The sequence below is a fragment of the Lottia gigantea genome (genome assembly GCF_000327385.1).
Source record: "Lottia gigantea unplaced genomic scaffold LOTGIsca_142, whole genome shotgun sequence".
NCBI classification, from domain to species: Eukaryota; Metazoa; Mollusca; class Gastropoda; family Lottiidae; genus Lottia; species Lottia gigantea.
Window position 1 is genome coordinate 541,316 of NW_008707655.1, and position 15,208 is coordinate 556,523.

At 34.4% G+C, this 15,208-nt stretch overlaps 2 protein-coding genes across 2 annotated transcripts; one reads left to right on the forward strand and one right to left on the reverse strand.

Annotated features, from left to right (window-relative positions):
• Nucleotides 1–581: 581 nt before the first annotated feature.
• LOTGIDRAFT_238371 (hypothetical protein) lies at nucleotides 582–2,397 on the reverse strand. The gene has a single exon (XM_009050009.1). The coding sequence runs from the start codon at nucleotides 2,150–2,152 to the stop codon at nucleotides 1,679–1,681; it is 474 nt and encodes a 157-aa protein (XP_009048257.1). The 5' UTR covers nucleotides 2,153–2,397; the 3' UTR covers nucleotides 582–1,678.
• Nucleotides 2,398–4,167: 1,770 nt separating this feature from the next.
• Nucleotides 4,168–9,631, forward strand: LOTGIDRAFT_238372 (hypothetical protein). The gene is made up of 3 exons (XM_009050010.1): nucleotides 4,168–4,195; nucleotides 6,410–6,986; nucleotides 8,349–9,631. Exons 2-3 carry the CDS (start codon nucleotides 6,552–6,554, stop codon nucleotides 8,805–8,807), a joined length of 894 nt encoding a protein of 297 aa, XP_009048258.1. The 5' UTR covers nucleotides 4,168–4,195; nucleotides 6,410–6,551; the 3' UTR covers nucleotides 8,808–9,631.
• Nucleotides 9,632–15,208: the final 5,577 nt, after the last annotated feature.

The following is a 15,208-nucleotide window of genomic DNA, read 5'->3' on the forward strand; positions in this document are numbered from 1 at the left end:
CACCGTCGAAATTTGAGCCTTCAAATCGATGTGTGTCAAGAATAACCCGCGATTGAATGTTAAATTAACGACTCGTCTCTGTGATATATAGAAAAGACATGAGTAAAATTCCGATTTTGAAGTCTTTTTAAAGGAATTATGCGATTTTCTTACATTTCTAATACTTCTGAAGACTATTTACATATATTCAAGATTAAAATCAACCACCCAAAATGCCACACCTCTCCCTTTAATAGCTTCTTTATGCACTGTTCTGATTTTCCATTTGACGTATTTGGTCCCGGCATTTGGAAAAGTGGCGTCAAAAAGATTTTCCTGGATTACGGGAGCCACAGACGTCGAATAAGAAATCAGAATGGTATGAATACAAGCAAAATGTCCAGTAAATTTGAGTTGCACTCTTTCATCATGCATTGGTACTGGTCTCAGTATAGATAAGTAACTACTGACATTCGTCTTATATCTTCTATACTTGTAATTAGTAGCCTACTGAAGATATAGGTACATTGTCAGTAAAGTTAATCATAAGTAAAGTTTGGCTTTAAGCCAAGTGTAGAAGTTATCTTGAAACCTACTACACACAAAATTGATCATTGTTTATTGTTAACAGAAATATAATATAGTTCATTCATATAATAACCTTCGACAATTTCCACTGTTAAAGTGATAGCAAAGAGGTGTTCTAAATTTTAAAATTCTATCGGGGACACAGGTATTATCAATATCATTTGCACCATTTGAAAAATCTGCAAGACGTCTGTGGTTAATGCAATTCCACTAAACGAGAACGTTTAAGATGTTACTATTCGAAAAATAATAATGCTTGTATCATAAGGCCTTTCGCGATATATGACGTCATCAAAACTTAGCTGGAGTGGAATTGCAGGAAAAAAATAGACGTCTGATTGAAAATTGGAATGGTGCAAGTTGATGCTATCAGTGTCCCAGATGCACAAAAAAAATTAAGAAAATCTCTTTAAATGGTGCTCAAAACATCATAATTTAATATTGCTGCGTACATTCACACAAGGTTATTTGGAATATTTATAGGGAATACGTATAAACAACTCAATCGTGCATTCAACAAATAAATTATACACATAATAACAAAATCACTACAAACTTCATGGAACTTGACACATTTTGCAAGATATTTCGAACACTTTCAATATTGCATCACAAGACACGGCATAATGCTTTTAACCAGTAGCGGCGCCAGCTTTCCAAGACTAATGGTGGTTCTTAACAAGCTTCACATGGAGCGTCCGAGAGGGGTCTCCCGAAGAACATTTTTTAAAGATAGAATTAATTTGGTGCATTCTGGCACATATTTTGGAGCAAAAACATATAAAATTCATGTATTTAATTTGTTATAATGAAGTGGGGGTACAATATTGGGTACTACCTAATTTTCTAGGGGTGGGAGGGATGCCCCTCTGTAGCCCCACTAGCGATGCAACTGCTTTTAACACCATTGAGAACACTAAAATGATTGCTTGTTGGTGTTTCAGAGCAGTATGGTAAAAATTGTTCATTAGGTAAATTTCTCACATATTTCAAAGACTGGTGAACCGTCAAGTGTCTAGTTGAAAGTTCATTGCATGAGGCACACTAGTAGTATCAATATATCAATATCACATAAATGGAGGAGGGAATTTCAAGTCAATCACATTTGGAATCAGTCTCGAAAATGAAAACCGTCCTCGTTAGGGACAGCAATGTCATTAAGTATCATATCACCATCATAATTAATGCACTCCGATAACACTATATTGGCTTTCACAGTCAAATCACCGAATATCCTCTGGGATTGTTGAATAAGTCTATCACGTAATCCTCGTTTAGTTTCCTGGGCTTCATCCTTTAATAACGGTTGGGATATGAAGGTGTGGCTATGTTTGGTTCCTTCTATAAATTTCCAACGCACTGTTTGTAATTGGTCGCGACTCATTAAGCCAGCACCAAGTGGGACACCGTTTAAGAGACGAGGTAAAATCCTGAAACACGAATTTGGCACTTCACTATCACTGTACACATTTGTAAAGGTTATTTGCATCATGTAACACTTCTTTCCATCGTCCTCTTTCGACTGTTTTTTGACTAAAATCATAGCTTCTTTCGGAGAAATAGTAAACTCTGATACACCCGCCATGTTGATTTGGTTGACTAAACTTAAATTTCGTCTGCTTGAATTGGTATGAATTTGGGGTTCGGTAAGGGGGGAATTAGATCGAATTTCACGCCAGTTAGCCAGTTTACCTGTTAATAGTATACGCTTCTCGCGTGCGTTCTATCAAGAAACATAGGTGTACTACTGCAAACAGACTAAGTTCTTTCTATACCTTTAGTTGAACTGATCTAATATTCTTGGAAAATGGTCAAAAAGTTCCACAAACGTTCACGTAGTTTATAATGTATACCTGTTAGCGCATCTGGTATTATACTATTATTTCGCTTCGTACGATCTGAATGATATACCGACATAACCATGATCGTTACCATATAATATTATCAAACGATACTTATCCATATACCCATAACACGCAACACATCAAAAGGTCACCTACGTTACGTCAGTGGTTTTAACAGATTAACTAACTAATCTTAATCTGACATAATCAACTGTCTATTCAACCTGATCTAATCGATCTACATCGATTAATCTGTAACCAATATCATTAATTTAATCATGAACCCCATGTATATGGTGTCTTATATCCAACGCGCTTGACATAGCCAAAACGGTAAAAGCTTTCTGGTTTACAATGTACGGATAAATATTTTCAGGCAAAAGTTCATATTATGGAATTATCGTGTCGAAGCATCTTTCTGTAGAAGATTGTGCAGTTCTCTGTGCTCAGAATGAGCAAGATTATCCAACCAAATACACTACGGCATCATTTTGTCATTTTGCCAAGTATAAGGCATGGATCCAACTTTTAGATGTACATTATTTAGATGAAAAAGCAACCTGAAATACCAAGATATGTACATTAAAATAGTAAAGAAATAATTTTTTAATTCTAAAGGCGACAAAAAAGAGGCCGATCCGGCTTTGACCCCTGAAAAAGCAGTGAAACATTCTAGGGGGGCCACAGGCAGTCACTATGTAAGATGATAAAAAAATGTAACCGGGGGTGTCACGCCCTAGTATAGTGCCCACCCTTAAAAACGCCAATGTTAAAAGACCCCCACCCACACCCATAAATTTTTGAAACAAATCTGTTGATGTATGTCTTTGAAACCTTAATATGATGTTTGAGAGTTACTTTTACCAAAAACCTTTTTAAATTTCAAGGTTTTAAGGAATATCAAATGTAATCATTTTTGTAAGTCAATTATTATGGTACCTTCAATTGCAGTTCAAGGGAAATAACCCTTATCAAGCCAATTTTCCCATAACTCAATTGATTTAAGCAGTGTTTTGATAGAACTCAAAATAATATACGTTATATATTACAATAACAAAGTATTTTTACTGTTAAAATAGAGACTAATATAAAATCGTAAAGCGATTTATAAATAGTAAAACAGAACCTGCAAATGTTCGATCTTCAAACAACTCTGTTTCAGGTTCTGTTCAAATATTTATATACAGTATATCTTTCTACGTGATACATTATGTCATTCGGCAATTTTCGTGAGGGCGAACCTGTTGCAGAACGCTCGGGCGGAACTTCCACGGTAGACCGTTTGACATTATCGTATGTTGTCAACGACTGACAATATGCATTTTTTACAACGTCTATTACAGAATGACATCTCAAAATTCTCCGACTAAAGAGGACCAAAACGTTCTAAAAATTTCGAAATTTAATTGTACCCGTATTATTAAGTTGAATACGGCTAAGCTTTGGTTACAATATATTCTAAGGCTAATTTTAATTTTTTTTTCAAATTCTACATGGTAAAATCCCTTTAAACTGATAATCCCACAAACCCTTATAAATAAAAGTAATTTGATATGTTTGATTGTAAAGTTGGGTGGTTTTATTAGTGGACTATCGAGTATATTACTTTGTATATAGTATTATATTGAATATATCTCGTCTTACACCTAGAAATCAATCAAACTGTACTTGTAAACACTATATTGTTCTTTTTCTAGGTCGACAATATTATAGCCTGTTGGGACATATATGTACACACTTTTGTAATAACACCCAATGAAGATATCCGAAGGTCATAGTTAAAGGCAAGTACAATTTATAACTTCGTTGGAATAACTCATATTACTGACACAGTTTATAAAACAGTAAATGTGTGTAAAATTTTATTTTAAATGGAAGTTATTTGGGTATTAGTCATTTTGTTCTTCCAATAACAAATTGTGCAATGGTTATACCTAATATTGACTAGTTATGAGATCGTTTGGATTTCTAAATATTGATATTCATATAGTTATATAGGATCAGATCTCGACTATTACGTATCGTAGGTATGTATATCGTTTATTCAGTATATATTATCAAACTGTCAAGTGCTCTCATAAAAAATTTCAATCGTGTTTATAGGTGCCCGTATGGCACCAGCAGTGATTTAGGGTTCACATAGGGGGCAGACTGACTTAATGTATGAAATGTGAGCTTCCTATCTAACGTTTAAGAGAGTTCTCTGGAAATTTTTGAAGTAGAATCTGTTGTATTTTTATATTTTACAAGTCACTCTTTTCATAAGCTATGCCAGGGTTTTCCCAGTTTAACCATTTGAAACTTTTACTGTGCATCATCTCAGTCTAATTAATATTAGACCCAACTTTTGTTTAGTTTTATTTATTAGTTTTTATTTTTAGTATAGCCACTTCTGCTGTAACCAATCAAATTTACTCCTCTAGCTTTTTCCACCAGATTAGGTCAAAAGGTTATTTTGACAAATGTTGAAGAGTTCGGTCGTGAGACCTATTCTGAAGTGGCTATACTAAGAATAAAAACTAATAATAAACGACAAGAAAGTTGGGTCTAATTCAACTTAGACTAGCAGCATCTTGGAATCACATTGCCACAAGTTAGACATGCCCCACCCTACCAGTATCTTATCAGACTTTATCATGATATAAATTGGCAATGAATGACCATGCTGGTCGAATTGACAAATACATTAAGATAATGTCCTTGATTCTTAATCTATATTAGCTTATAACATATTTATATACCCAACTGACTAAATATGATTGCTCACGAACAGATTTAAAGGTATGAATTTACATTATTATCTATCTTTACTATATATAGGCAATAATCCGAAAGGATTATGCGAGTTATTGCGTACTCTTTGAACGAATGCACACCATTTACCTTGTCCGCATGAGTTCGGAACGATGAAACCTTCTGCACTGGCCAATTGCCAATAATGCGTAAAATTTGCTCAAGTTAATTTAAAGGATCAGATCCGTCAGTCACAAATTGTCCAATTTCTAGCAAATGCGATCAACTAATTGGCCACGGACTCTGATCCGATCACGAGCAACTGACGGCAATTAAACACAATATTTCTCAAAAATCGCAATACAACAAGAGTTAAGTCCACAATCTCATCTATAAGGACGGGTGTAAATCTACTTTTCATCTACCTAATGCGTCTGATCCAGTTGTCATTCAGTAAAGTACTTGAGACAGAATTCGTACACAGCTTGTGGTCTAGCTAAACAATCTTGAATTAAACTGGCAACGAAATCCAGATTGGCTGATTATGATCTAGCTGCCTTAAATGTCATTCAAGCTAAACGCAGTAGAAGATACATTCATATAAGTATCCCGGAAAATCTCTCTTATTTTCCCGTTATGTTATTATTATGAATAATAACAAGTAATAATAATAATAATAAAAAGTAAACTGTGATTTATATCAATATTCAATTTGATAATTACATGTATGTAAATAAATGTGATGTACTTTAGCTCAAGAAATGGACGAACAGTGGCAAGATTTACTATCGACATCATATTTTATTTCTCTCTAAATTTGGTCAAACGGTCGTAAAGAGGTTTAATAAATTTTTAATGTGTATCGGGCACACTGATAGCATCAATTTGCAGCATTCCAATTTTCAATCAGACGTCAGTGGTTCCTGCATTGCCACATAAAAGAAGTGGTTTATGGCGCCATTAATCGCAAAGTATCACAAAAAGGCATTTTGCGATTAGTGACCTCTTACTGAAAATTGGAATGGTGCAAATTGGTGCTATCAAGGTCTTCGATACATAGAACCACTTAGAAAACCTCTTTGCAATCCCTTTAAATTCCTGCTAGGTATAAACATTAAGTATCAGAGTCACGTTTTAGAATGAAACCATCATCATTGGCAAACAAATTGGTATTGATTGGATATTAGACATTGAAATACTTAAAGAACGAGAATCGATTCCTTTAATAATGTCAAATGACCTAATTAAAATTACATGTATTTCAGGTATAGCAGACATAAGATATGCGTTCACATTTAAACAACTATGACCTAACAACAGAACAGGACACCAACAGTAGGCAATCCGATTGACTTAAGCCGCTTTGAATAAACGGTTATTGTGTAATAGGCTTAATGTGTAATAATAATGGTTCAATACTTAACTGCACAAATCTCACCAACAACGAATACATTGAACCGACATCGAACGCAGCTAGTTCTTCTGCCACCCATTCAAGAAACGTCCACAAGTTATGAGACGCCACAAATCAAAATGGCGTCCAGAGGAAACACTCATATGATTTACCGTAGTATTCCACCACGACCTCATAGTTATACTTTCACGGATATTCTGGACGGTTTACCAAAATCTAGCAGATCGAAAACAGCACCATTACATACGACGGTTCCTGAAGAATATATTCAAAGATTTTGCAGCCGGGCTACTGCCAAACCCAAAGTGATTGATTTTGATGGTGGTAATGTGCAAAACTCCAGAGTTACTCACGTGAGCAAGAATGGATTTTTTCCTCCTTTAAGATTAAAGTTACTGCAAACGAATCACAAACCCTTGGAATTACAAGTGAGTCACTGTATAATTTTCTTTTTTTTCTTATGGCTGATAGTATTTTTTTATTCAAAATAATTCTTTAAGTTAAAGTCTCAATGTAATTATTTCATGTGTATCATACGAATCATGACATAGTTGAGAAATGATCGGCTCGGAAACTTGAATGTTGCTTTATACATTACTGTATGGTAGGGTTAGGGTCTACCCCGCTACAAGTGATGGGTTCATTTAAAATCTTGGCAAAGAAATAGTGTCTTACAGAGCTTCTTTTTTCCATCAATGTCTTAAGATGGAGCTGTCATTGTTTTGTGTTTGCTTAGAACTGTTAATCCAATTTTCCAAAATATTTTCATCAAAATGTTCAGTTTTAACTCTGCTTAGACTGTTTTCTAGATGCTTAAATATATTAATGAAATCTGCCCATACTTCTCCAATAAACATTTTTTCAGTCTTCTATGCAGAACAACGCGTTTGCAGTTCAGACGCTGTTTAGAAACAACAAAGTCAATAATAAATATTTGATAGGGTTGACTAGATTTTATTTTAATCAAAAAAGGGATTAATAAATAACAAGACCTACAGAAAGATATCAGATTAACTTAGATTAACGCTAGAGATTACAGACAGCCTATATGCCAAGAAATCACCTTGTTATATTAAATCCATATCTTATTACTGTTGTTTGTTAATTTCTGATCTGGCATTTTTCCAATCGAAATAATACTATTGTTTTTTCGGCCTAAATATTTTATTGATCTTATGTAGTTCCAAAATCCAAAAACATTAACTCTAACCATAAAACTGGTCAAAGAGAGAGTAACATTTCAAGTTGGCAATAAGTTTCAATAGTTTTAGTCATGTAAACGAATTTTAAGGGACAGGTTCGCCATTTTCGGGGGTTGATTTGGGTACTAGAAATGTACGAAAATCGCATAAGTCCTTCAAATACACTTCAAATTAGGAATTTACTGTCTAATTCTATACATCACAGAGTATCTTATAATGACGAGTCGTTCCTTTAACTTTTAAACGCAGATAATTCTGGAACATATCGATTTGAAGGCTCAAATTTCGATTGTGTGCTGTGAACATTAATACTGATTAGCTTAGCTAAAAAAATCCCAGATCGTCCCCCCACCCCCAAAAAAAAAATTTGGGTGCACTTTGTAAGTAAATGCAATGAAATGAATGGAGTTTTACGTCCTAATGTTCTGCACCATGTGGGCTAATGAAGGCGGGGGTACGCTTTGTAACCAAAATAGATATTCTTGTTAAAAATGTAAAAAGTAAACTTTTAATAACGCAATATTACAATCCATACCTTGCTTTACAACTTAAAAGACTTGATAATGAAAATGTTTCAATATGTTTCAGGAACCAGGTGTACAACTCTCTAGACTTCAATTGGCACCACTGTCTAAGAAATCCATGAAAGGTCGCCGGAACAAGCAGAAACCGTTAGTATCATCAAAATCAAATCCCGAAGTCAACAGATCAGAAAATAACCTGCCTTTAAAGGTTCCATTGCCAGGATCAGATTCCCCTAGATTAAAGTCGACGCATTCGAACGTAACCTCGACGAATAGTGTAGGGAGAGAGGAATACCAGGCTTTGGAAAGTGTTGATTCGAATATAGTTTACCCGAATATCATGTCCCACAGTGAGGAATTCGACGATCTAAGCAACTTCCCACCACCAAAGAAAATCATGCCAAACCGAGAATTGCCGTGGGTCTATCGTTTTAAAGTGAAGAAAGGAATGAACGCTTTGTCAAAAATTATGGCGAGTAAGCCAACGATGTTCGGCGGTAACGACCCCACTACTGTTGAATGATGGTCTATGATAAATTGTTATTTTAACTAAATTTGTTCTCTTTATAAGCTACTATCCCGGTATAGTCGAAAAGGAGTTGAGTACTAGTACTAGTACAATGTACATGTAATAAATTGTGATACAGGACATTCGTGTACAATATGAACTTAACTAGAAATGTCTTCTTCGAAAACAATTGCTAGGGGAGATATTGATTATGTAAGCAACAACAAACTGTAAGAATGTGATGTAACAAATATCTGACACAACTAATATTTCGTTCGTTGGAGTTCGATTTTGATAACAAAAAAATTGTATTAACATAATTAAATTGTCCATTCTAGAGTCTATATCAACTACATTCTATGTTTAGAAGGATGATTTCTTCTGCACAATTTCAAGCTATTACAGACTTCATTCTTATACCTTGACTGCATTAGCCACTATTCTTTTACCACGGAATGCAGGGGATATGTTGTAATAGAAAGCCAGAGAGTACAGCTAATCTGAGCCCTCGACATAAAGATTGTGTTCAGACTTTCTACCAAGGCCTCTGATTGGCTGTATTTGCTAGTGTACAATGCGCAGTCAAGGTATAAGTGCGAAGCAATAGCTTGATATTGTGAAGATGGGATGATGTGAGACTATCCTCCTTCTGCTGGTAAAACAGATATTTAGACAACTGAATCACTTGTCTAAGTCTGTAGTTCGTGCGATGAGCAATAATCATGAATGGCACGTGTGGTCCAAAATATACGACTGTCAATATAAACCTCATAATAACTACACAATAATCGAAATAAGATTATATAATTAACAGAAGGTAAGAATGCAACTCCTTTATTACAGTACTTTGTTTTTTTTTTAGTATAAGCCTCACGTTGAAAATACTTCTAACATCTACTTTTCACAATCAAACCAGTAAAAACGACTTGATACTTTCAAATTTGTGTCCCAAGTGTGATAATTGTACAGGCGGCAGCAATATGAAAATTATCCCCCTTTGACCACACTCGACAATGGCTTTTAGGTCAATGGCTTTTATCTTCAACTACTGAAATTTAATTTTATCATTACTGTCTTACTATAGTATGAGACTGCAGACCACATCAATGAAAAATTATCCCCCTTTGACCACATTCAACAATCATATTACGGTGCAAAATCTGATGGCAGATAAGTTCTAAAGCAGAAGTTTTGAGAAGCTTCACTTCCATTCTACATTCCCATGTCGATTGTAAAAGGCAAACTACACCCAGTCCATCTTAAATTATCTGTTGAATTTTAAAAGTTAGTCGATCATAAATTCTGAAATGAACTCACTTAATGAAATTGAACTACACCCAGTTCGTCTTTAATTAAATATAACTTCTTGCCTATTGCTCGAAGTGATATAATGTCTTCAAAATATCGGTTTTATATACAAGGAAGAATGTTAATTATTGACAATCCTGTCGATATATGTAACGGATTCTTTTTCTGAAAAGAGAAACGAATAGCTTACTATGTTCACAATGAGCTTAAAAATGAATTCTTGTTTTATCCCAATTCACAAATATTAGGATCCATATAAATATAAAGTTCCATGGTTTTTGAATTAAAATAAACCGAGATACCTTGTGCTAAAGGCTAGGTTGTTCACGTTCAAGATCCCTCACAGTTGAAAAAAGAAAAAAAATTAATTAAGTCTTCTTCAGCCAGAATTCACCTCATTGGGCACTGCATGGTGTTGCCCGTTTTCATAACCCAGTCAAGTGAAGAATAATGGCAAAACTAGTTTCGTTTCGTTTCTGTCAGCAAAATAATTCTTTAAACGACTACATCCCTTTGGTTAATTTTTTATTGAAACAATTTCAATGTTTTGATTGTCCAATGTTGTCGCTCGTGCGTTGAGCGAATATCACTGAAACCAACGTGTCGGATAGTAAATACATCAACGCAAAATAAGTTATCATAAACCAAACATTACACAAAAGTAAAGTAAGTAAGTAAGTAATCAATCCTTTTTTGTAATGTCATTCCTTAGTGTTAAACCCCCACGTGGAAGATTCGTGAAATGTATTATTTTGGAGTGAAAATCAAGCCCTCTAAATGCTAAAAATTTCTCAGGTCGTCTGAAATCCGTTAGCCTCTAGCAGCCCGCAGAACCTTGGTTTTTTTCCTTCGCGCTATATCTGTGTTGATCTTATTGTCGCCATTATTCAGTCAAGACCATCTATTATAGAATTTTCAATCATTGTCTGATCTAGAATACAAATTTTGTACCAGATATTAAACATCAGCAGACCAAAACTGAAGATATTTCTTTCTAACGTCTTCTGTAAAAAAAAGATCGTACTATTGACTATGAAATAAGACTACAGACCACATCAATGATAAATTATCTCCCTTTGACCACATTCAACAATTGCATGAAGGTTATAAATCTGAACGTAAAATGTTTCCACTGCACTTTTGTGTCTGTAAGCTTCCAGCTGAAACGATCCAATTTCAGATATCCGTATCCCTTTTAAGAATTGAAAAAAAAACCCACACAAATATGAAATAAAAAGATCATTGTCTAAAATTATTGGCTACCTTGAAATTATTCAACAAAATGTAATTTAATATTATATTATAGTTTCTTCAAATGAAATGAACAAACTATTTTAGAGACCTAATTTTCTTAAATTTTAACCATTCCTGAAATATAATGCTTTATGCTTTAGGTGCGAAAATTTCAACAAGACTAAAATATTCATCGCTAAATTCAGATCATTCTACTTGGTTGCACGCCACAGTCTAACTAGATCTTCGTGCCTTTCTATAAATTTCCATTCATGTTGAACTATGAGCCTCCATGGGCTAAAACGCAGAGTTTTTATATTTCTAACTATATACTTATATTGTAATTAACTTTTTCAAACTTAACATTTATATCAGACCACGCTAATGTCAAATTATCTTCATTTGAGCACAAAGATTCCCAAGATGGACCAAGCTTAGTCAAAAAGAAATCTTTAACGCAAAGAAAATAACAATCGTACTTTTTTCTCAGAAACGGACACTAGTTAAGCTAATCAGTAATAATAATCAAAGCTAACCGCCAAAATTTGAGGCTTCCAATCCATGCGTGGTGAGAATTATTTTAATGTTAAAATGACGACTCGTCATTTCTTGAGACTCCACGATATATAGAAGATAGCTTGCCATGCAGGCAAGGTAATATACGCCCACTACCAGCTGTCAGAAATGATAACAAAGTATGTAGCTGCTTAATAATGAATCCTCAAATAATCTTAAAATATTTATAAGTCAAGGCAAAACCTCAAAAAAGTTAATTAAATTATCATCCAATTCAAACATGAACAGGGTCTCATTGACGTACACACAGCAACAATAAGTCATGCGCTTATTACCAATTTCGAACTTGTTTCCAGTTAATGTGATACTACGTCTTAGAATGAACATACAATTTAAGTTCCCAAGAATGGTCAACATGAGTATATATTCATCAGTGAACTTTCCTGGTATCATAAAGTTACAACAAATTCCCTGTAAAATCTGGAAAATTGGAAAATTCATAAAACTAAGTAATTTTTGAAAACGCTTAATCTTGATATTTGTTTTCCAATAGTTAATTGTATATTTATGGATAATTAATAAGTTTTTTGTATTTATTAGATTATATAAGGATCTTGTTATGCTATTTATGACACTAGGTGAATCTGCTGATGAATATATACTCTTATTGGCCAAGTTTAAAATTCTTAAATTTTATGTTCATTCTAAGACGTAGTATCATTTTAAATAAACACAGAAGAAAGAAATGAAACGACAAATAACTATCGCCTTGTCACGTGACAACTATCAATAACTCTTAACCCCGCCTATTAAATTGTCAATATTGAATGGTTTATAGAATTTCGACTGCCAATGAACATAGTTATGAGTTGAAATGTTATTAGTTTTATCATTCATTTATCATGACCAATAATGTTATTTATTGCACAACACAATGATACAATGTTTTATGGTGGCAGTTCCCCCGATAATGTTTTAAATATATTGTGGCGATAGTCCATAGTAAATAATATTTATATTATAAATTAGTACATAGGAAAAGCACTCTCAACCTTTCCATAACTTGAGTTGATTTGGGTCTTACCCTTCAGAAAGACAAGGAATGTACAAAATCGCTGTGAAAAAGTGAGTAATAATTTCGTGACAACATATTAATTGAACAACGTTGTTTTGAATTTCTAAAGAGAAGTAACTGATATACAGACGATATGCGAGAGCCGAAAGGTACAGGCCCGTAATCATACCCGGAGGAGCAATGATGAATGGCGTTTTGTTGCAATAATGGAATTGGTCGGTTGTCAGAATTGTTTGGGGGTGGGTGTGGGGGTTTGGAGGCTGGCAATCTATTTTGCAACTGGCTTGGAAAGGTATTATGCATAACTCGAACAGCTCTCGACTCAAATCAAACTGAGAGGATGTTTTCTTATGCCATGAACACGACCTGATCCAAATCATCCTTCAATCCTCAACAAGCTAAGGGGTGAAAAAATGAAATGAATGGAGTTTCATGTCCTACTCTTTTGTACCCAATTGGGCTACTGAAAGCGAGCAACGCCATGCAGATTGCAATGAGGGAAATTTTGTCAGGACACCTGCATAGGCCTACTCTTTTTTCTATTTCCTACTGTCTAGCGATCTTTAGTGTGCACAACCTGTATCAGTAGCACATGGGCCATCGGTTTATTGTCCCATCCGAAAGGCAAGAAAGCCAACTTACCGAATAAATTTTATTTTTTTTATATCAAAGGCGGTCGGTCGTCAATCTGTGTCAAATCGTACCAAATATGTAACATGTCTAAGATATTGTTGATTATAACAAACTTACACACTTAGAATTTCATGAAATTTACAAAACATAAACTGTCACCACTATCGCGTTCACAAGAACCATTTAACATAATGTCAGTTTATCAAGGGTTTAAAATCCGCTATTATGTTTTGAATCGTACTCAAATTCAAACTCCAAATTCTTTTAGATTTTGACATAAACTGGCACTTCTATCGCATTTACAAGCTCTATTTTAGATTAATTTAAGTGTAACCAATTCGAACGTGTTTATGTTGTCTCATCGTAATAAACCTACATACTTAATTTTATAAAAATCGAGAGCATTTCAATACCTATCGGTATATAAGATGCTTTGGAATGTATTTTATTAGGTTGTAAAACACTTATCTATCAAAATAATCGAAGATTTGGATATGGGTGTAAATTGAAACTAATGTCTTTTTAACATTTCTGAAAAATCAAATTATTACAATGTTTAATATTGATTCACACCTGAAGGTGTCGATCTTGTTAAACATAATTTTCATGGAGGCACAAGTCATTCTTTCACTATGTAAAATCCGCCAGACGCGCCTGATCCGCCGTAGAAATGCCACTGTGGGCATAATTGAAACCCAGGAATTGAAGGAAGTTCAAATTGTTAAAAAAGAGAAAAGATTTATAAAATGTGTCCTATTCTATGAAAGACATAATACTGCAAAACGCTTACCTTAAATACATCCTGTCGGTTTGCTATGGGTCTGTACAATGAATAACATCTTAAATTGGCGCGGTTTATATCTCGAAGCAACTCAGCGGTTCTATTACAGTGTATAATTTTCAATGATATTACATGGTCAATAAATCTGACATTGATTATCCATTTTACGGGGCGCTTAAGAAGTCAATGTAAATTTTAACCAGCTGATGGGGCCTGATGACGTATTCCAATGCAAAGCCTATGTAAAACTATACATGTTCTGACCTAAAAAGGACTTAAAAAAAAAAAAAAAAAAAAAAAAAAAAATGGCCATAACTCGGCCAATTTTGACCCGAGAGGTATAATTTTTGTTGCAAACTAAACTTTAACATGTCCCCTATCCATTTCAGTCGAAAACAGAAATTCGTATTTTGGAAAAAGTTTCGGGAAATTCGACTTTGAAGTTTCACCCGAATTTTCAAGAGGAAAATCGCATATTTTTTGGTTTGGAGAAAAAGTTTGAGACCAAAAGTGCTGTAACTGGCAGAGTTTTCAAGATAGGAAGCTGAAATTTGGAACACAACAACTTCAGATGGGTGTGTACCTTCAGTGCAAATTTCAACTTTCTATCTCCAATAGGCTCCGAGCGGCAGCCTGTCAAAGTTTTGGCCTTCACCCCTACCACTGCCATTGGACTGCATTAGGCTGGTTTCAGACCCCACCCCTCCACTAAAATGGCCATAACTCGGCCAATTTTGACCCTAGAGGTATAATTTTTGTTGCAAACGACAGTTTAACATGTCCCCCATCTATTTTGTGCAGAAACCGAAATTCGATTTTTTGTCAAACTTTCGAGAAAATCGACATTTGAAGTTTCACCCAAATTTTCAC